Consider the following 21,172-nt stretch of genomic DNA (forward strand, 5'->3'; position numbering starts at 1 on the left):
ACTAAAGATTTACTGGCAACTTTCGCATACACGAGATATTAAATAAACTAAATAAATATAGTACCTACCTATTATAGACAATTTTAAACCTTCGCCATACTTGCAACCTGATTTCCCATTTTCCTTTGATTTATTATTCTGTTAGTTTCCGCTGTACCAATGACTATACTTATTTAAATAACGAAGACGCCTTTACTCAGGCCTAAAATTTTCTAAGGGAATTAATAATGTTTGACGTTACTATCTAGAACGTGGTTTTAAATGCAAAGTCTCACTATTTTTAATATTTTTTTATTAAATTTGAAGATAAAAACTAAACAAGAATAACCTTCAAAAATTATTACTGCGTACAAAAAACTGAGGCGAAAATAGGATATGTCAATAAAAAACAAACCATTTAAATATTTCAATATATACATTTACTTACTCTTTTTTATTATAAAAGGGCTTACTTTTGGCCACAGACTAGCAAATACGTCAATAATAAATAATTACCCCCTTATTCATAAACGTGCTCTAAGGTTATGAAGCCGATATAGTTCGTTGTCCCTTTCCGAGGTACGTGTGATAGAAAAGGGCAAACGAACTTTATCGGCTTGATAACTTTTGAATACTTTTATGAATACGGCGGTTAGTGTTTAATACATACTTGTTAACGACATCAATATATACCGATTTAACGCGTTCAAAGTATTCGAGAGATTGGCTTAATTTATATTTCACCAACCATAACTAACATCGACCAATTATTTTACAATTAATAGCCTGTTTGTCCTTGTAATATAATTAGCAAAAATGTTTTAATGAACACAATAACCCTTGAACATGAAATGTTTTACAGTGCACACAACATTTAAAAAAAACTCGATTATTCATACTAATTTCGCAAGTTGTGAAATAAATAAGTAACTATATAAAACAAATCGTCTTTCATTATGATAATATGGAACCAATTCACAAATCCAATTGCATAAAAAAATGTTAGTAGTGATCTGATCCCGTTATTTGAATAAAATAATCGACTAGCGACTATGTCGTTATTTGTAATTCAACGAGCCTCTCCGATTCATCCCAAAGTCTTCGCGCAAGCTCAGTATCTTGAGCAGCTTTACTCGGCTTCACTTCTCTACAATCTCTAAAATACCGGCCACTTACATCAGAGAGCTCCGGCGCCACGGCCAGGTGGATCGTGGTCTGCGCTCCTTCCCATGCCGTTTTGCAAAATGGCGTCAACAAAAATACTATCAATCTCATCAGTCGTACGTGAGCTCCTATGCCAGTGGCAATAACTCCAGGGTGTAAAGAATTTGTCGTCACACCCGTTCCTCTCAAACGCCTTTCCAATTCTACTGTCATTAATATGTTACACAACTTTGTAATACCGTACACCTTAAATTGGCTATATGTTTCTTTAGTTTCCTTTTCCGCGTTTAAGTTATCGAAGTCAATGACACCACCCATGTTGTGTCCGTACGATGAAACATTCACTATGCGACTTGGTGCCGATGATTTTAGCAGGGGGAGTAGTAAATTAGTGAGTAGAAAGGGTCCGAAATGGTTGCTCTGCATTTCTAGGAGTAATCCGTCTTCAGATTTCTCGAATTTTGATCCATAACAGCCTGCGTTGTTCACGAGTACGTCGAGACGTTTGTCGGTTTTGAGGATGTTGTCTGCGAAAGATCTGACCGATTCTAGTGATGCTAGGTCGAGGTGTCTGTAGTGGACGTCAGGGTTTCCAGTAGCAGAAATAATCTGGTCCTTGGCTGTGAGGCCGCGGGTCTCGTTCCTGCACGCAAGTATTACCCTTGCGCCGCGTGCCGCCAAATCCTTGGCCGTTTCATAACCGATCCCACCATTCCCTCCAGTCACAATAACAGTCTTCCCCACCAAATGTCTACTACTCCTACACACACCGCATGTGAGTTTACAGTACACCCATATAAGAAAGGCAAAGGTAAAGTTAATAATTAAAAAAGCTAGTAAAAACATGATTTATGAACACACGAGCAACGGGCACTGTATTATAAATAACAACTGGGTGAATTGAATGAACTACAACATCAGACACAGACTATTTATGTATACTACAGCACATAGTTTATCAGATAAAAAATATTTACTTACTCGTGGAATCAGTCCGTAACCATGACAATTACTATAGATAAGTAGACCTAGACACATGCGTGTTCGTTTAGCCATTATAAATAATGACTGGACTATTTTGTTGGACGGTGTAAGGTACAGCGGGACAAATTGCGACTGGGGGACAATTGTAACTGATCCATTTTTCGCCTTGTTTTATTAACAAAGTGTGCATTATTACTTTGAATGTCCACTGGTTATATATTTATAAGTAATGGAAAAAATGGATTAGATACAATTATCCCGCAGTCGGGATTTGCACCGCTGCCTGTACCTTACACCGTTGAACAAAATAGTCCGGTCATTATCTAGTCGTATAATGACTAAACGAAAACCACGCATATACTTAGTATGTTTTCCCCTCACTAGCTCGGAAACAGGTGTTTTATCCTTTCATACCAGTGGGTAAAAACGCATTTTATCCACCAGTGGATAAAATAATTTGACCTTAAATATAGTAAGATCTGCTTTAAAATTGATAAAAGTGAATCTAGTGATGAAGATGATTTACCGAGTGTGGAACTGCTGGAAGCAGTGATAAACGCGTTGTTTTTTTTTGCGCTGTACTTTCCTCGCTATAGTAAGGGGAAAAGTTTTGTGTTACACACGGGTGCAAATGTATTTTATCTCGCCAGGTTCAACTTCATCCTTTTCCTTACTTCGAAGAGGGCATTCAACGAAAACGTCGTAATAATGTAAAATTGATAGTTTTAGTCGGCAAAATGCTACACTTTCCATCATCTAAAAGACTTATTAAGTTCAGGATTCGATTAGGACATCTTCTTAACTTACATGTTGTGAGACTGGATTTTTAAAAACTAACTCACTTAATTAATTATGATTTTTTTTCTGGTGCATGTTTAGGAAAACCCGCGAAAAGTGCTGACTTAGTCCGTCTAATTTGTAAAATTTGGATAGTTTTGAATGCTTCAAGTGGTAAATTTGTATTATGTATATCCTGTACTACAATCATCTGAGACTACTTCTTTGTTATAAGGCTTTAGAATAGAGTAAATGAGGATATGATGAATCCAATTTGTTTCAGAAATCACCTCAGAATAAGTGTCAATTTCTTCGAAAACTTACGTGTTTTTGAAGTAGTTTTAATATAAAAATAATCTGCAACGCTTACTCAAACAGATTTTATGCAAAAGTTTTCTATTAATTGCAATTTAATATTTTTGACGATTTTTTAAAAATGCCTCCTTATTACCGGTTACGCGCGCTTGCGATGTCAGTACCGCGGCAGAGCTTGTAGAGGCAGGACGTATGTTAGTCCGCTCCGCACGCGGCTCGACGATCGCGAAGTTATTTTGTCATTGTGTGCGGCACCTGCCGTGTCCAAAACCGCACTTGTGTGCGTGTTTGGCTGTACTGTTGCATGTATACTGCGACCGAAAACTTTGATCCTTGGGTTGACGACTTTGGTAACTAACTAATTAACTTGACTAATATTTTTAGTAAGTATTATTTATTATTGAATATCATTTGAGGTTACTGACTCGTCTCAACAAAATCTTTGACAATAGATGGTACTCAGGATCTGATGATGAAGTCAGATGGTAGTCATGAGTTCTCATCAACCAGGTCTTGAACCCATTTCGTGTTTGGGCTCGTTTGATTCGCCTCAACAAGATCTTTGACAAGAGGTGATGGTACCCAGGATCTGATGATGAAGCCGGAAGGTAGTCATGAGTTCTCATCAACCAGGTCTTGAAACCATTTCGTGTTTGGACTCGTTTGATTTGCCTCAACAAGATCTTTGACAAGAGGTGATGGTACCCAGGATCTGATGATGAAGCCGGAAGGTAGTCATGAGTTCTCATCAACCAGGTCTTGAAACCATTTCGTGTTTGGGCTCGTTTGGTTCATCTCAACAAGATCTTTGACAAGAGATGGTACCCAGGATCTGATGATGAAGCTGGAAGGTAGTCAAGAGAATTCATCAACCAGGTCTTGAAACCACTCCGTGTTTGGGCTCGTTTGGTTCGTCTCAACAAGATCTTTGACAAGAGATGGTACCCAGGATCTGATGGTGAAGCCGGAAGGTAGTCAAGAGTATTCAACAACCAGGTCTTGAAACTCTTCTGTGTTTGGGCTCGTTTGATTCGTCTCAACAAGATCTTTGACAAGAGATGGTACCCAGGATCTGATGATGAAGCTGGAAGGTAGTCAAGAGTATTCCACGATCAGGTCTTGAAACCACTTCGTGTTTGGGTTCGTTTGATTCGTCTCAACAAGATCTTTGACAAGAGATGGTAATCACTCTTTTATACTCTGGCGCATCCACTGTCTCAGTGTGTCAACAGTCAACTAAAGCAGGTAGGCGTAGCGTAGAGTTGTATTTCCTTACAAAAAACTAATACATAGATGTGGACCTTCCTGTGCTCCATGCAATTAAAACAACATAATATTTAAAAACCGGCCGAGAGCGTGTCGGGTCACGCTCAGTGCCTACACTGAGCGTGGCCCGACACGCTCTCGGCCGGTTTTTAAAGCCGCGTTGGTAAATAGCCGCTCGGCTCTTCCGTAGTTTTCCATATTTTTCAAAAACTACAGAACCTATCAAGTTCAAAACAGTTTTCCTAGAAAGTTTATAAAGTTCTACTTTTGTGATTTTTAAATATTTTTTAAATATATGGTTAAAAAGTTGGAGGGGGGGGGACGACACTTTTTTTTTCTTTAGGAGCGATTATTCCCGAAAATATTAATATTATCAAAAAACGATTTCAGTAATTCATTTTTAAATACCTATCCAACAATAAATCATACGTTAGGGTTGAAATGAAAAAAAAAAATCACTCCCTACTTTACGTGTAGGGGGGTACCCTAATAAAACATTTTTTCCACTTTTTATTTTTGCATTTTGTCGGCGTGACTGATATACATATTGGTACCAAATTTCAGCTCTCTAGTTCTAACGGTCACTGAGATTATCCGCGGACGGACGGACGGACGGAGGGACAGACAGACAGACATGGCGAAACTATAAGGGTTCCTAGTTGACTACGAAACCCTAAAAACACATTTTAAATATTAAAAAAAACTACTTAAAATAAAAAAAAACCGATCTTAGTTCCATTATATACAGAGTGGGGCCTGTAACAAAGGCGAAGAATTGAACTATAGGCTATTCTCCTTATACTGATCAACATTTATTCAGTGACTTTTAAAAATTATGAAGTCTTTAAATTTTTAATTTTTCATACAAAATAAATATTAGCTTCAATGTACGCCATTATTGTTGTCATTGACGTTGTCTGTCACACTTTAGACTTAAAGGAATTCGCAATACATTACCTCTTAGAAAAAACTTTCAGGGTGATAAAAATCAAAATACAAGTTATTTTTAAAAGTCGCCGAACATATGTTGATCAGTATAAGTGCGTTTTCACATTATCCGATCCGATATCGGATGTCGGACCGATATCCCATACATTACAGGCGCCATCTTGGATTTTTTCTATTGAAATGCTTCCGACATCCGATATCGGATCGGATAGTGTGAAAACGGCTTAAGGAGAATAGCCTAGAGTTCAATTCTTCACCTTTGTTACAGGCCCCACTCTGTATATGTACCTAGAAAACATCATCATCTTCCTTGCGTTATCCCGGCATTTGCCACGGCTCATGGGAGCCTGCGGTCCACTTTGACAACTAATCCCAAGATTTGGCGTAGGCACTAGTTTTTACGAAAGCGACTGCCATCTGACCTTTCAACCCAAAGGGTAAACTAGACCTTATTGGAATAAGTCCGGTTTCCTCACGATGTTTTCCTTCACCGAAAATAACCTAGAAAACATATCATATACAAAATAAAATAAAACTAAGAAAACGGATTATATTCATTATACGCGATATAATCTGATTCCATAAATTTATTTCATGAGTAACTATCGCGGTGACAGAAGACAATATACACAATTTATTATATTATAAAAGTTTTTTAATTTATTTCTTCCAAGGCTACACACGTTTTAATAAAAAAAACTGTGATAAGTTTAATAATTAAACTAAAAGGTCAAGTATTTATGCACGAAATCATGTATGCAAATATGTAATATATATGGTGGTGTTTTTACGCAAGTATCAATAATGGTTAGTCCGCAACGCCACTGACGGCGTGGCGGTACCGACCATGAATGCTATCCCTTTCGCTCTAGCCGCACGTAAGGTTGGTTCGAAGAGGATCGCACGCTATGTCTGTACCGCAGGCTACAATCGTTATGCTTTTGGTTATAGTGTGCATCTGCACACAGGCGCACGCCAGCGCCGCCGGCGTCGAAATGCGAGCAAGCAGATTTTTTGAAAGCGCTCTTAAGACAACTTTGCACCCTTGTGTAAATAACTATTGTACGTTTAGTAATTATCATGCTTACGGACTGATTCCGCGACTGAATATATATTTTTTATCTGATAAACTATGCTTTCTGATGCTGTAATTTATTAAAGTCACCTAGTTACAAGTGTAATAAAAAACAGTGCCTGTTGCCCGAGTTCATAAATCATGTTTTTACTAGCTTTTTTAATTATTAACTTTACCTTTGCCTTTCTTATGTGGGTGTACTGTTAACTCACATGCGGTGTGTGTAGGAGCAGTAGACATTTGGTGGGAAAGACTGTTATTGTGGCTGAAGGGAACAGCGGGCTCGGGTATGAAACGGCCAAGGATTTGGCGGCACGAGGTGCGAGGGTAATTCTCGCGTGCAGAAACGAGACCCGCGGCCTCACAGCCAAGGATCTGATAACTGCTGCTACAGGAAACCCTGACGTCCACTACCTACACCTCGACCTAGCATCTCTGAAATCCGTCAGATCATTCGCAGACAATATCCTCAAAACCGAAAAACGTCTCGACGTACTCGGGAACAACGCGGGCAGTTATGGATCAAAATTCGAGAAATCTGAAGACGGATTACTCCTACAAATGCAGAGCAATCATTTCGGACCCTTTTTACTCACTAATTTGCTACTCCCACTGCTAAAATCTTCGGCACCAAGTCGCATAGTGAATGTTTTATCGGGCGGACACATAAGTGGTGTCATTGACTTCGATAACTTAAACGGGGTAAAGGAAACTAAAGAAACATATAGCCAATTTAAGGTGTTATGTAATACAAAGTTGTGTAACATATTGATGACAGTAGAATTGGAAAAGCGGTTAAAAGGAACGGGTGTGACAGCAAATTCGTTACACCCTGGAGTTATTCCCAATGCGATAGGAACGACACGACTGATGAGATTGGCATTATTTTTGTTGACGCCATTTTGCAAAACGGCATGGGAAGGAGCGCAGACCACAATCCACCTGGCCGTGGCGCCGGAGCTCTCTGATGTAAGTGGCCGGTATTTTAAATACTGTACGGAAGTGAAGCCGAGTAAAGCTGCTCAAGATACTGAGCTTGCACGGAGATTGTAGGAGGAATCGGAGAGACTCGTTACTTAAATTACAAAAATCGACATGAGTAGTCAGGTCTTGTATTTATTCTAATTACCGGATCAGATCACTACATACACATTTTTTTATGTCAATGTATCAGTGGGGTTGTGAGTTTATTTCATATAAGTTATTATCTACAAATAAAATACAAAAAGTTGATACAAACCCGGGACGACTGTTCACCAACGACGGCATTATATAACACGCAGTTACTGACGAAATTAGGTTATACATATATTAATTTAAATATAAATAATAATGCCAAATTACTCTATAATCTAAACTGGAAGAATTCGTTGTTTCACCAAAGATAATCTAGTATACGTTATACACCGTGTTTTTTTGTTTTCCGTTAAATTCGACACGTAGTCTAGTGTGTAATAGAAATTAATTGTATTTGATCTAAAGAACCTTCCCTTAAAGTTAACAGAATTCAATAAAAACAGGATGGATACCTTTCGTGGACCAAATTATATTGATGATAATTTGATGATAATTATTATTTGTAACCATTTAGTTGTTGAAGAAAAACATTAGCACAACAATAACATAGGTCAACCAGCTCAGCAAACGCAAGGAGTACAGCACATTACTAATACTATGCTCATACTATGACCTATGTACCTGGCGTGATATATTTTATTTTATCAACAAAGGCATAATAAAGGATTGTATTATATTGTTGTATGAAAATAAAAAATAGGAAAGCAATATAGTTAAATATTCCATTAAAAAAATATAAAAAATTTAATAAATCCAAAAAAAGTTCAAATGATAAAAAAAAAACAAACTTGGGGATGGAACCTGGGATCTCCTGCATCATAGTCAATCAATTGCCGAGACGCCATTTCGACTTACACTAGCAGTGTCGAAATACATACTCATACAATGCACGGGTCTCTATGTGACTCGAAACATGTCGTCGAACGCAATGTATTAATGTGAGTAGACATAGACACATCTTTATATTTGAATATGTCTCACGAAAGTGTAAAGTGGAACTTATGAATGAATTCATTGATAAATTCGCCATGCACTTTTGCAGCTGCTAGTACCTGTCATAACTGATGGAAAATAGCTGATGCTGAATAAATACATAGCGAGTGATACCTACGCTTTAAGTTATAAGTAAATTAGCAGAATTTTTTGTAAAAAATGGCGTGTTTCACCCAGTTCTGAAAATAAACATTAAATAAATGTCATATACAAAGAAAAAGTGACCAAGGCCTCCAGTGTTCCGAGCTGGAATCGAACCAGCGTACTCCGCTTACCGGGCGAATGCCTGAACCACTCGGCCATCGGTGCACGAAGGCAAGGGTCGAAATTTCCAAGTATATGACATTCCCGAAGGCTCGTGGCGCCCTCTGCCATCCCTGAGGTAGAACAGTATGGTTCGACCTCCTAGCTGAATCAACTCAGGTGATTACAAGCTAGCGAAGAGAGATGGCGCTGCCATTCATACTCTAAGAACAAATTAAATTATTTTCATAGAAAATATTTTAACTTGTATTTTTTAAGTAGTTGTAATCACCTGAGTTGATTCAGCTAGGAGGTCGAACCATACTGTTCTACCTCAGGGATGGCAGAGGGCGCCACGAGCCTTCGGGAATGTCATATACTTGGAAATTTCGACCCTTGCCTTCGTGCACCGATGGCCGAGTGGTTCAGGCATTCGCCCGGTAAGCGGAGTACGCTGGTTCGATTCCAGCTCGGAACACTGGAGACCTTGGTCACTTTTTCTTTGTATATGACATTTATTTAATGTTTATAACATAATAGTAGTGTTACTACTTAAAAAATACAAGTTAAAATATTTTCTATGAAAATAATTTAATTTCTTCTTAGAGTTCTGAAAATAAGTTACCTAGTAGGTACTTTATATTTTGACTTGAATTATGCAGAGAAGTATTAACGTCCAAAACAGAACGTGACATTTTTACAAACGCACCACCGTGCCCAAGCATAATAGACGCGCGCCAGCTCCGTTTGACCGGCAGGTCAGGCAATTAGCATAGGTATTTATTTGTTTATTCACGAAACGAAATTAAGGTGACGTTCAAAATCGCACGCTCCCTGGGCTCCCGTTATAATGAGATCGTTTGATGTGATCTGATGCGTCAAATTGCGGGCCTTTAATGGAAGCGGAGACTTCAATGCTTCAGACGTATACGTCAAACGGCAAACTGGCGCCTGTAGCCAAGAGTACAAGCTTTCAGACTGGATATAATTATGTGTCACGCGACCGCGCGGAGCGATCCGCACGACCAATGACAAGTTGATATTGCCGTCCGCGCGGATTCGTCCGATATTTATCTAGGCTGGCCTTAACACAATCTGAATTACATCAATCTGAGGAATTTATAATCTGAAAAGATCAGAACTAGTGAACGGTGTTGCATGCAACTTAGCTATGTCCCTCTTTTCTGATTATTTCTTCCTCATCCCCAGAAAGTACCTACACTACCTACTGAAGGCCGGCAAATTAATGAATTCCTCAGATTTATGATTAGCTAGCCACTGAAACTCTCCCTAAACTTAAAAAATGACTTAGTCCGGTGCGGATCGCTCTGCGCCGCGCGGTCGCTTCCTGTAATGTAACATTAAAACTAGCCTGACGCATAATAGGTATCTTTCTATATCGCTGTTCCGTATTGTTCGGAGAGTTAACGATTATACTGTTGGCTACGAGGCCGGGAGTTAATACAGTCTCCGTCTCAAAGGAAATTTAACACATGTAACGTAATAATTGCCACTTTGGTATAACTATCGACCTGATTTCGCAGGATCGGCGGGGAGGTGTTGACTCGTTTGCATAATATACGAATATTATTTTTTTTTTTTTTTTTTTTTTTTTAATTTATTGAGAAACAAACAGTCTTATAAAACATGTATGTAAATATGCTAAAAGCTAGAATTTCTTATAGAATAGACCTATAGTTTCATATATGTAAATATACTTTTTTATAAACTTAATACCATGAATATTAGTTACATGACAACTGCAAAAAATCTAATACAAAAATAAGATAAGACCGAGAATAGCTGACCATAAACTTTAAAAACTTTAAAATCTAACTCAGTAAAGAAGAAACACTTTTCTTAAATATTCCTAACGAACTGCCAAAAATATCAGTGTTCATACAGTTTTCATTGTACGACCTGCATGCGCGTTTGATATATGATTGCTGTGCATACTTGGTACGACATCTTCCAACACTGAACAGCATTTTGCTCCGACAACCACGTTCTGTTCTACGAGGCACTCGAAACCCTATATTATGTAGAATTTCAGGGGCATCTACATGATTGTTGACGATTTTGTATAAAAACACCAAATCATTGCATGATCGCCTTAATGATAGCGGCTGAAGTTTATGTCTTGAAATTGATGAGGCGTAATCTCCATATCTACCTCTAATTCGGAATTCCAGAGCTTTAATAAATATTTTTTGTACCCTTTCGATTCTCTTTTTATGTACGTCATAGTAGGGATTCCATACCACCGAAGCAAATTCCAAGCGACTTCTGACGTAGCTATTATAAAGTATCTTGTAAGTTAATGGTTTCCGAAAAGGTTTAGCAATGCGGAGAATAAAACCTAGTTGTTTATAAGCTTTATTTAAGATACTATCGATATGAGAGACAAAAGTTAATTTAGTGTCCATTAATACGCCTAAGTCTCTTATACTGTTCTGACGCGTCAGATTACTCCCACATAATTTATAATTGTACAATAAAGGATTTTTTTTACGTGCAAATGTAATCACGGAACATTTGCTATTATTTAAAAATAAATTACTCCCCGCGCAGTAGTCTTCAAACCGTAGTAAATCATCTTGCAGCAGAGAACAGTCATCGAGGGTCTTAATGACTCGAAATATTTTGGTGTCATCAGCATAGAGAAGGGCTTTTGAATTATATAAACACTGCGTTATGTCATTAATATATAAAATAAATAACAGAGGGCCCAGGTGGGAACCCTGTGGGACGCCTGACGTGGCTTGTTTAAAATCAGATGTAAAGCCTCCGAGTACTACAGCTTGTGTCCTATTTTCGACATAAGACTTAATCCAGCGAAACAGATCCCCATGTATACCTAGGTTCCATATCTTTAACAAAAGCGTATTGTGGGAAATTTTGTCAAAAGCTTTTGCAAAGTCTGTGTATATAGCGTCAACTTGATGTTTATTATCCATGGCGTCACGTATTACCTCAGTAAAGGACAAGAGATTACTTTCAACGCTTCGACCTTTGTAGAACCCGTGCTGGTTTGGGTTGATGTGACGGCGCACGTCATGGGAAAGCTGGTCAGTAACAATTTTTTCTAATATTTTGCCAAACTGGCACAATTTTGAAATAGGTCTGTATTTTTCTATATGTTGACTTATATTACCTTTGGGGATAGGTGTGATCCACGCCTTTTTCCAGACATGTGGAAAATGGCCCTCATTAATTGATTGACTAAATATTATTGTAAGAGGAATTACTAATGTACTCGCACATTTTTTTATTAATAAAGGATGTATCTTATCGGGACCAGCTCCCTTGTTTACATCTACAGAATTTAAATATCTAAAGACTAAATCACCTGATATATTGATCGTATTGACGTTAAACACAGGATTAGATACAGGTTCTAAACTGTCAATATCTAAAGGTGGAAAATTAGGGACTTCGAATACTGACTGAAAATGATCATTAAATAAGTTACATATGCTTGGACCATCAGAAACCGATGCACCTCTGCAGTACATTGTCTGTGGTATGTTTTTATTTGATGTAGTAGACTTAACAAAATTCCAGAAAAACTTTGAGCGATACCTAATTTGATCTTCGGAAAATGTTATGTAATTTTTGTAACAAGCTTTCTCAACCATTACAGCTCTTTTTCTTAATTTTTTAAAAGTTTCATAATCTAAGGGATTTCCAAAACATTTCCATCGTTTATGATATTTTCTTTTTTCCTTTAAAATTTTTTTCAAAGACATGCTATGCCACAATGGAGCTGAACATGAATTTTTCGAGGGGAAACTAGGAACGTGTTTATCTAGTAAGGTATGTAATAAACTATAGAATTTATTTACACAGTCTTCGACATTTAAATCTTTGAAAAATAAGTCCCAGTCTGTATTTGACAATTCACTGTTAATATTATCAAAATTCGCTAAATGGAACTTATAGACTAGGGTTCGCGCAGTCTTAAGTGGGGCTGTATAATTCAGGTTAAGGTTTAAGTATAATGCTTTGTGGTGTACATCCTCGAGTGTTAAGGGGCAATCACATTTGCTAACGCTACAAAGGGTATTGCTAAATATTAGGTCAAGAATACGGTTGTTAACATTAGCTATGTCGTTAAATTGATTTAAGTTATTAAGCGCCATAAAGTCAGATATTGATGTTACTAAAAAGTTACTAGAAGGGTTCAAGGATAATTGGCATGAGCCCATATCTATCCACTCAGCTTGAGATATATTAAAATCTCCGGTGATAAGAAATAAATCGTTTGGGTGATCGTATATGACTTGTGAGGTTAAGTCAAAAAATGAGACGATAGTGTCTTTATGATTCGAGCCGGGCGGAATATACACGCATCCTATATTTAAGTATATTTGGTGTGAGTGCGTATTGTTGTTGTTGATGGGAAGCGAGACCCAGATGCACTCTGCGTGCGCGGGGGAGGGGCAGGGCCAGTCACGTTGCAGCGGCCGGAGCTCGCGCCGCACTGCCACCGCGACCCCCCCGCCGCGCGCAGCGCCGCTGTCCTCCTCCGACCGGTCGCACCTATATACTATATAGCGGTCATCAAAATATTCCCTGTCGTAAAAGTTTGACGTTAACCAACTTTCCGTAATACATATAAAATCTAAGTCTTCAAGTGCCACTTGTGAGAGAAACGTATGTGATTTGGTACGAAGACCCCTAACATTTTGGTAATAGCCTCTGAACAACTTACTATACATTATCAAAAGGAAACGTATATATTTGTATTTGTACATTCATAATTACAACCAGAGTTGCGTCGTAGTTAAATTCGTGGTCATTTAAATAGTGAAGTAATGAAATTAACAAGTGTAAACAGACTTTATTGGTTAGTAATGTGTTTGCGATGTTTATCATACATATTAATAAGCTAGTATCTTCATATAGCGCACAGGCAGCAAAAAAGTATTGATAAGATTCAAACGCGCATGCACGCCGGTAAATTGTGGTTATAAGCAGGTAGGTATTGTAAGTTTTTATTACATTTAAATTGGCCAAGTGTTTATAAACAAAGGATTGGTATTTTTTATGGGCAGTCGTCAGGGAAAACAAAATACAAGATAGACATATTTGGTGTAGTACAAAAGGAACATATATTAAGTAACATAGTCATTTTAATTTAGATAAATCCGATTCATTATGTATCCCTATGATTTTGGAGGTATCGTTCTTACGCATGAGGATCTTACAGTCGCGGGTCCATAGGAACATATAGTTAAGTTCTGCCTTCATCTCTCTGGCGCGCTTTAAGAGCAACTTGTTCTCGGGTGTAAGGTGGTCACTGATGAAGATAGCTCGTGCCGGTCCATCCAGGCCAATGTCCGCGGTGGTGAGGCCGCGCGCGCGCGCACGGCCGCCAGCAGCTCGTCCTTACACACCCGCCTGGTGAACTTCACTATGATCGCCGGCGGGCGCGCCTCCTTCACGTTCGCGCGCGCTCCTTGGCTTCTCGTGCCGGCCGCCATACCCTCAGAATTGGACGCAGAAATATCTCGTGTGGAATTGTTGTTATTAAAACGGCGAACTCTGTGCACGGAATCAATGTTATTGAGCTCCATTTTCATACCTACCTTCTTGTATATTGAGTCTATTATTGTTATGAGATTTTCATTCTTATTAAATGGTATGCCCGATATTTCGACATTATTCATACGAGCTTGCTGATCCCTGACGCGCAGTTCATTTTGGAGGTTATGTATGTTTTGCTTTCCGATTTCTAGTTCAGATTGAAGTTTTGTAACGACGGCTGCCTTGCTCTCCAAAGCAACGGTCCTGTCTTCCAAATCAGAAAAGCGGGTCTCCATTTCGCTCCATTTTGCCTGGAGAGAATCGACCGTCGTGGAGATATGTTCAATTTTTGAATTTGTGGAGCTGAATTCTGCCCTAAAAGCTCTTAATTCCTCCAGCACGGCAGATGATCCTTGTGAACTATCCGTGTTCGTGCGGCAATTGGTACAGCGTACTTTTTCTCGCCTTTCGGCATTCATTTTGCGGTAGCTGGCTTCCAACACACCTATACAAGTGAAGTGGCATAATCCTCGGCAGTTACCACATTCAACTCCATCAGTCACAGACAGGCCACAAGTCTTACACTTCATAGTAAAAAGATTATTGTTTTCTATAGATAACAGTTACACTCGCGACCAAATATCGTATTGCTAATAAGTGCGCGGTTTGAAGCTTCGGCGCGTTGACACGATCGTTAGCCGCGGCCGCAACGAGCGAACTGCAATATTATGCAATGGTCTAGACTCTATCAGTGATAATAGATGAGTTGCTTTTAAGTAATGAGTTTATAAGACTATTCATTTAGTGGTTGAAATGATGACATGACATAATGAATAAGTGCTGACACAATTGTTGTACTTGTCATCGTATTTAAAAGTTTCGTATCGACCGCAAAAGAAAAAAAATCTTATATGGTAATTTGGTAATTCATTGTCAACAAGGTCGTGTAGACAGTCATAAATATCATGTTAAATTATGTTGTACTACAAACCTATACATTAAATAACGATATTTAATACTTTGTAGTACTTTGTAATGTCTGCAAGAATCTATATCACAAGAAATGCTGAGTAGCAAAATTTGTTCAAGGATCTAATCATGCATGAAGTTTTTCTAGAGTTGGAGATGAAAGAAGTTTCATTATTTTATTTTTACCCTGGTACGTAAAATAACATCATTTATCTACTTTGTGTTATTGATGATAGATTGCTCCTTATAATTATGTAAGATCATGAAAACAGAAATCTAAATATAAAACAATGACTTTCCTTTCAATATTTCTAACAGTTATTTCGAGAGTTTGTTTATGATAAAATACCAGTTTATGGTTTTTTTTGTCTATTGTTATTATTATTAGTATATAAATACGTCAAGCGCCATACTAATTGATTGGCATTCGTTATGTAACCTTGTCACTGCCAACGGCGTCGGCGCGTACGCACGATTGAGCAGCGTGTTAGTTTAGGATCGACCAAAATACAACACACTGACATTATTTTAGTCAAGACGACACAATTCGTGCAAACAATTTGTTAGTTTCCGTAATCCGTGATCACTAGTGGCGCGATCCAGAGTGGGTAACGTCAGTTTTTCTACACAAAGAAATGTGATTGGATTCCCGCAATGATTTGGACAATATTAGCCATAACAACTCTGACGGTTGTCAGTGTAAAAGTGTTCCAAAGACTTACATGTGGCGTGTGTCAATCCAGTGCGCGTTTGGACGGTAAAGTTGCTATAGTCACTGGAGGTACGAGTGGTATTGGATTGGAGACTGCACGCGGGGTCTGGCCCAGCGCGGCGCCAGGGTTATCATTACAAGCAAGAGCACTCGCCGCGGAGCTGCTGCCGTCGAGGAAATCATACAGACCACCGGAACACAAACGTCTCCAGCCGACTCTTAGACCTATCCTCTTTACAATCAGTGAAACAGTTCAGCACGCTCATAACGAGGACAGAGAAACGCCTCGACATACTAATCAACAATGCCAGCGCATTCGGCCTTGGCAATCACGTCACTAAAGACGGACTGCAAGTCGGTATGCAGGTCAACTACTTCGGACCTTTTCTCTTGACCTGCCTTCTTTTGCCACTAATGAAATCTTCAGCGCCCAGTCGGATTATAAACGTGTCATCTATCAAACACAACTACGCTGTCATGGATTTTGATAATCTCAACATGGAGCGATATTGGAGCGACATATTAACTTATGCGAATAGTAAACTATTTTTAATTATGATGACTGTAGAATTAAGTCGTAGGTTAAAAGATACTGGTGTAACGGTGAATGCGTTACATCCAGGGGTTTCTTCGAGTAGTGTTTTAAAGAATATACCTAATGAAGCTGTGAGAAAAGTGATGGAGAAAAGTGTAGGGTTCATGTATCAGAATGCCAAGGAAGCTTGTCAAACTAGTTTGCACTTGGCAGTGACTCCTGAGCTGAAGACCGTGAGCGGGCAATACTTCAGCAATTGCCGTAAAGCGAAACCTTCCAAGGTGTCACAAGACCCATTGTTGACTAAGCGATTATGGGAAGACACTGAAAGATTAGTAGGTTATTCCATGCCCGACTGTAGTAAATTATAAATTATGATTTAAAAAAAAACCTAAACGTATCTTGTACGAACTCCTATATATTAAATTATTGACTTTTAAGACTGTATTTCTAGATGATCGTTTTCCCCATTTGTAGTAGTATAGTAGTAAACACTTTATTGCACAGAACAAATTACAAGTACAACCTACATTGAATAATTATAATAGTTATGTACAAAGGCGAGCTTATCCCTTTAAGGGATCTCTTCCAGCTAACCTTCGAATAACTGAGAGAGGAAATTTGCACCCTGATTTGGTGAGTTTCGAGAACAAAATATCTTTGGACAGTTACACTACTTGGTAGTACCTACTACTATTTAAACTAAGTATTCATTGAATATAGGTACCAGCAGCGGCTGATCCATACAAGCCGATTCCCACCGACTTGCCTAAAATTGATAAACTTCTAGTAAAGTACCTAATGTAAAGGTAGTTTTTTTTGCTCAGTGTTGTCTAGCAGAAATTTTCACCAGCCGCCACTGATAGGACTTCACTTGGATACTACTTATTATCCAAGTGAAGTCCACAATCTGCATTGGTTTTCGGGGAACTGCAACCCACATTATGCCAAATATTACAATTTTTCAGTATTCCTCTTAATCCGAAATCCAATAGCCTGGCCATTGATTAAATAAAAGCGATGATCTCGATAAAATACGAGAAAATAGTTTATATATTATTTGTTTTGCAAGAGGGCAAAGTTGTTGTTTAACCGCACGTGCCAATATCGATACCCGAGCAAGTGAAAGATTCCAATATTGAACCGCGAGCGTAGCGAGTGGTTCAAAAAGTGGAATCTTGACGTTAAACAAACATTGCCCCCGAGTGAAACACATTTTTTTTCACCACACCAACACGAACAAAATACTGACTATAAAACATCAAACTAAATCAAATTTATCAATTTATTCAATATTTATTATTCAAAATCATCATTTATAGGTAAATTCCACCAACCAGCTTAAGATATATTATATCAAGTTATAATTTTTATGAAATTACTTTGCACTCTTGTGGATAAAATGCAATTTTGCTATCTGTTTTCGAATAGCAAAGTAAGCCTTTACCAGTTGGTGTGGTGAAAACGATGTTTCCGTCGATGGATAAACTTACTGATGTCATTTTCCGTGACTTTACCGAGTAATGTATTGAAATTTACAGTAAAAACACTGTTATGTAACTTATGTAGGTACTTTACTTAAGCATACTATACTATATAGGTACTGTACTTTACTTTACTGTGGAATTAAGTTCTTGCAATTTGGTTCAAACAATTAGAATTTTAAACCACTCTAGAACTCTTTCTTATTCAGTTACTCTGACACCGCGCAGTATTGGCCATAGCCTGGGATTGGGATTCAATGTTGACTCAATACCATCAAGAGGCCGCACTCTTGTTTGCCGCCATGATGGAATGAAAATAATTCTTGAAAATTGGCGAAGGTCGCGCTCCCGTGAGGGCGATCCGAGGGACTCCAATCACCGCGCCAGAATGAACAATCAGGCTGACCGCGTTTACTGTCTACATAAATATAATAATATATATGTACCTAGTAAGTGGTTACAGTTATAGAGTACAAGTTTAGTAGCTAAAAGTATTAAAACTAGTTTTTCACCACACCAAACTATTATAGGACTCTGGTGATCTTGATTCTTTAAAAACGGATGAGAAAGTTGAATTTTATAAACAAGACCACAAAGTAATTTCTAATTTCGTACAAATTTTAACTTGATGTCTCTTATTGTTAGTTAATATCCGTCAATTTAACATAAAATTTAAGGTTTTTGTTTCTACAAATGTTTTGCATATTTCACTATGGGTTTCAAAACTATAATGTTAAAACTAAATTGGCGTCATTAACGATCCATATTAATCTTCGATAATAAAAGGTGCCTGCTATAATTTAATAGCAAATGTGTTGCGATGAAACTCGTATTATCATGTTATGGCGCAGGCACGTTTGATAATAGTAGTACGGATTAGCAACTATTATCGAAATCTCTCTGGGGCGAGGAGCTTACTTATGTTATGAATATTAAATGTATCAATCAAGGCCGTGGACAAAGCAGGCATTATTGATATTATATATAGCACAATAGTAACTACGTGATTAGATAATAATTATGTGCAGGTGTATATTGATTGATAATGATAACATTAAATATGTAATGATCTCTTTTTAGGGTTCTGTAGTCAACTAGGAACCCTTATAGTTTCGCCATGTCTGTCTGTCCGTCCGTCCGTCCGTCCGTCCGTCCGTCCGCGGATAATCTCAGTAACCGTTAGCACTAGAAAGCTGAAATTTGGTACCAATATGTAGATGAATCACGCCGACAAAGTGCAAAATTAAAAAATAGAAAAAAATGTTTTATTAGGGTACCCCCCCTACATGTAAAGTGGGAAATGATTTTTTTTTTCATTCCAACCCTAACGTGTGATAATTATATTGTTGGATAGGTATTTAAAAATAAATAAGGGTTTGCTAAGATAGTTTTTTGATAATATTTATATTTTCGGAAATAATCGCACCTAAAGGAAAAAAAAGTGCGCCCCCCCCCCCCTCTAACTTTTGAACCATATGTTTAAAAAATATGAAAAAAAATCACAAAAGTAGAACTTTATAAAGACTTTCTAGGAAAATTGTTTTGAACTTGATAGGTTCAGTAGTTTTTGAGAAAAATACGGTGTTCCGTCGAGGAACAGAGATTTTTAGTTTTAATTTCTTTTCTTGATATAGTTAAATAGTTATTTCATTTTCATACATACAAGGCAACACAATTTTGAAAGAATACTTTTTTCCATGTATATGTAGCACAGTTTTTTGGAGCTGGCAATTACAGAAGTCCCAAAGCGACTTTCCGGTGCGCCTGCCACGGCACCTGGCGGATATATAGAAAAAAACTCTCTCTTCGACCGTGCGAGCGCCATGATCTGCGCTCCCGTTATTACGAATTAAAAATAGTTATCGGTGCACCGGCGCGACACAAACGTGAAAATTGACATTTTAAGTGATATTCCGACCAGTGACCTAAGCTTCCGTTTATATGTGACAATCGTTTTAGTGTGAGGATTTTCCCAAAGTGTTTCCACGTGGCCCCACAAGCGCCTCTGGACAAATGTAAGTAGCCTCACCAATTAAACGCCGCTACATATAGTTTTTTGATCCGTTCGATCCGGATTTTTCTTTCTCACGTTGTGTTGCCCGTGTATTTTGCGGTATTACGTACCCATCATTCCAATTACATACGTTTGTAGTTCAATTTTTCATTGTAATTTCCGCCATCTTTGCTCACGGCAAAATGGTACCGAATCCTACAGACGGTGTCGAAACCGACACATCGTGTATGACACAAGATTTATTCGAGCGAGATCTAATTCTCGACGAATTAAAACGAACATTACAGTTCGCAGCAACGAATATAGAACAATTTCGTTCAAGAACTTCCGATTTAACAGCGCACCAACGAAAGTTTACCAAAATTCAAACTAAGATCGAAAAGGCATTAATTAAGTCTAATAGCTTCAACAAAGAAGCCAACATTAAGATTCGAAATGATTTCAACGATTTATATTACGCGATAGTTACGCATTTAAATAACCTAAAGGAGGTAGATGTAGAAAAGCGGCGAGCGAGCCGCATTCCTGTGCCTAGCCAACACGACACGTTTATGAACGACCGTCGAAACTTGCCTAAATTGTCGCTTCCTGAATTTCACGGTGAACCTACGGGCTGGCCCGCCTTTTTCGACTTATTTCAATCGTTGGTCCACAACAACAATGCCTACACTGACGCGGAAAAGTTTAGGTATTTACTACTTTCGGTTAAAAACGAACCATTTAATTTAATTAAATCAATTCCCATAACGGAAAGTAATTATTCAATTGCGATCGATGTTCTAAAATCCCGTTATGACAACAAACGCATTATTGCGTCACAACATCTAGATAAATTATTCGATATCGATTCTTGTTCCGCGCGCTCATCAGTTGTTGCTATGCGAAATTTGCTTAATGTTTACCACGAAAATATTAAAGCACTTGAAGTTTTGGAGTTTCCGGTTAAAGAATGGGACTTCGTTCTGTTAAATTTATTATTACGTAAAATTCCCGTTAATACGCGAAAAGAATATGAACGTTCTTTAACCAACCCAAGTGAAATACCTAAAGTCCAAACCTTAATAACATTCTTAGAGCGCGAACTTACGGCGGAACAGATGATTACAGT

The 21,172-nt window shown here is 38.1% G+C and overlaps 1 protein-coding gene and 2 pseudogenes across 1 annotated transcript; 2 read left to right on the forward strand and 1 right to left on the reverse strand.

Annotated features, from left to right (window-relative positions):
* Nucleotides 1-275: 275 nt before the first annotated feature.
* Nucleotides 276-2,038, reverse strand: LOC125224683 (retinol dehydrogenase 12-like). The gene has a single exon (XM_048128114.1). It carries the CDS (start codon nt 1,987-1,989, stop codon nt 1,030-1,032), a length of 960 nt encoding a protein of 319 aa, XP_047984071.1. The 5' UTR covers nt 1,990-2,038; the 3' UTR covers nt 276-1,029.
* A 4,659-nt stretch (nt 2,039-6,697) lies between these two features.
* LOC125224948 lies at nt 6,698-13,413 on the forward strand (annotated as a pseudogene).
* Nucleotides 13,414-15,778: 2,365 nt separating this feature from the next.
* On the forward strand, nt 15,779-17,598 carry LOC125224707 (annotated as a pseudogene).
* The last annotated feature ends 3,574 nt before the right edge of the window (nt 17,599-21,172 follow it).

This window comes from Leguminivora glycinivorella, chromosome 3, assembly GCF_023078275.1.
Source record: "Leguminivora glycinivorella isolate SPB_JAAS2020 chromosome 3, LegGlyc_1.1, whole genome shotgun sequence".
Lineage (NCBI taxonomy): Eukaryota > Metazoa > Arthropoda > Insecta > Lepidoptera > Tortricidae > Leguminivora > Leguminivora glycinivorella.

Bases quoted from the DNA above. Each gene is read 5' to 3' on its own strand.
- LOC125224683 (XM_048128114.1), bottom strand. From the start codon at position 1,989: ATGTTTTTACTAGCTTTTTTAATTATTAACTTTACCTTTGCCTTTCTT.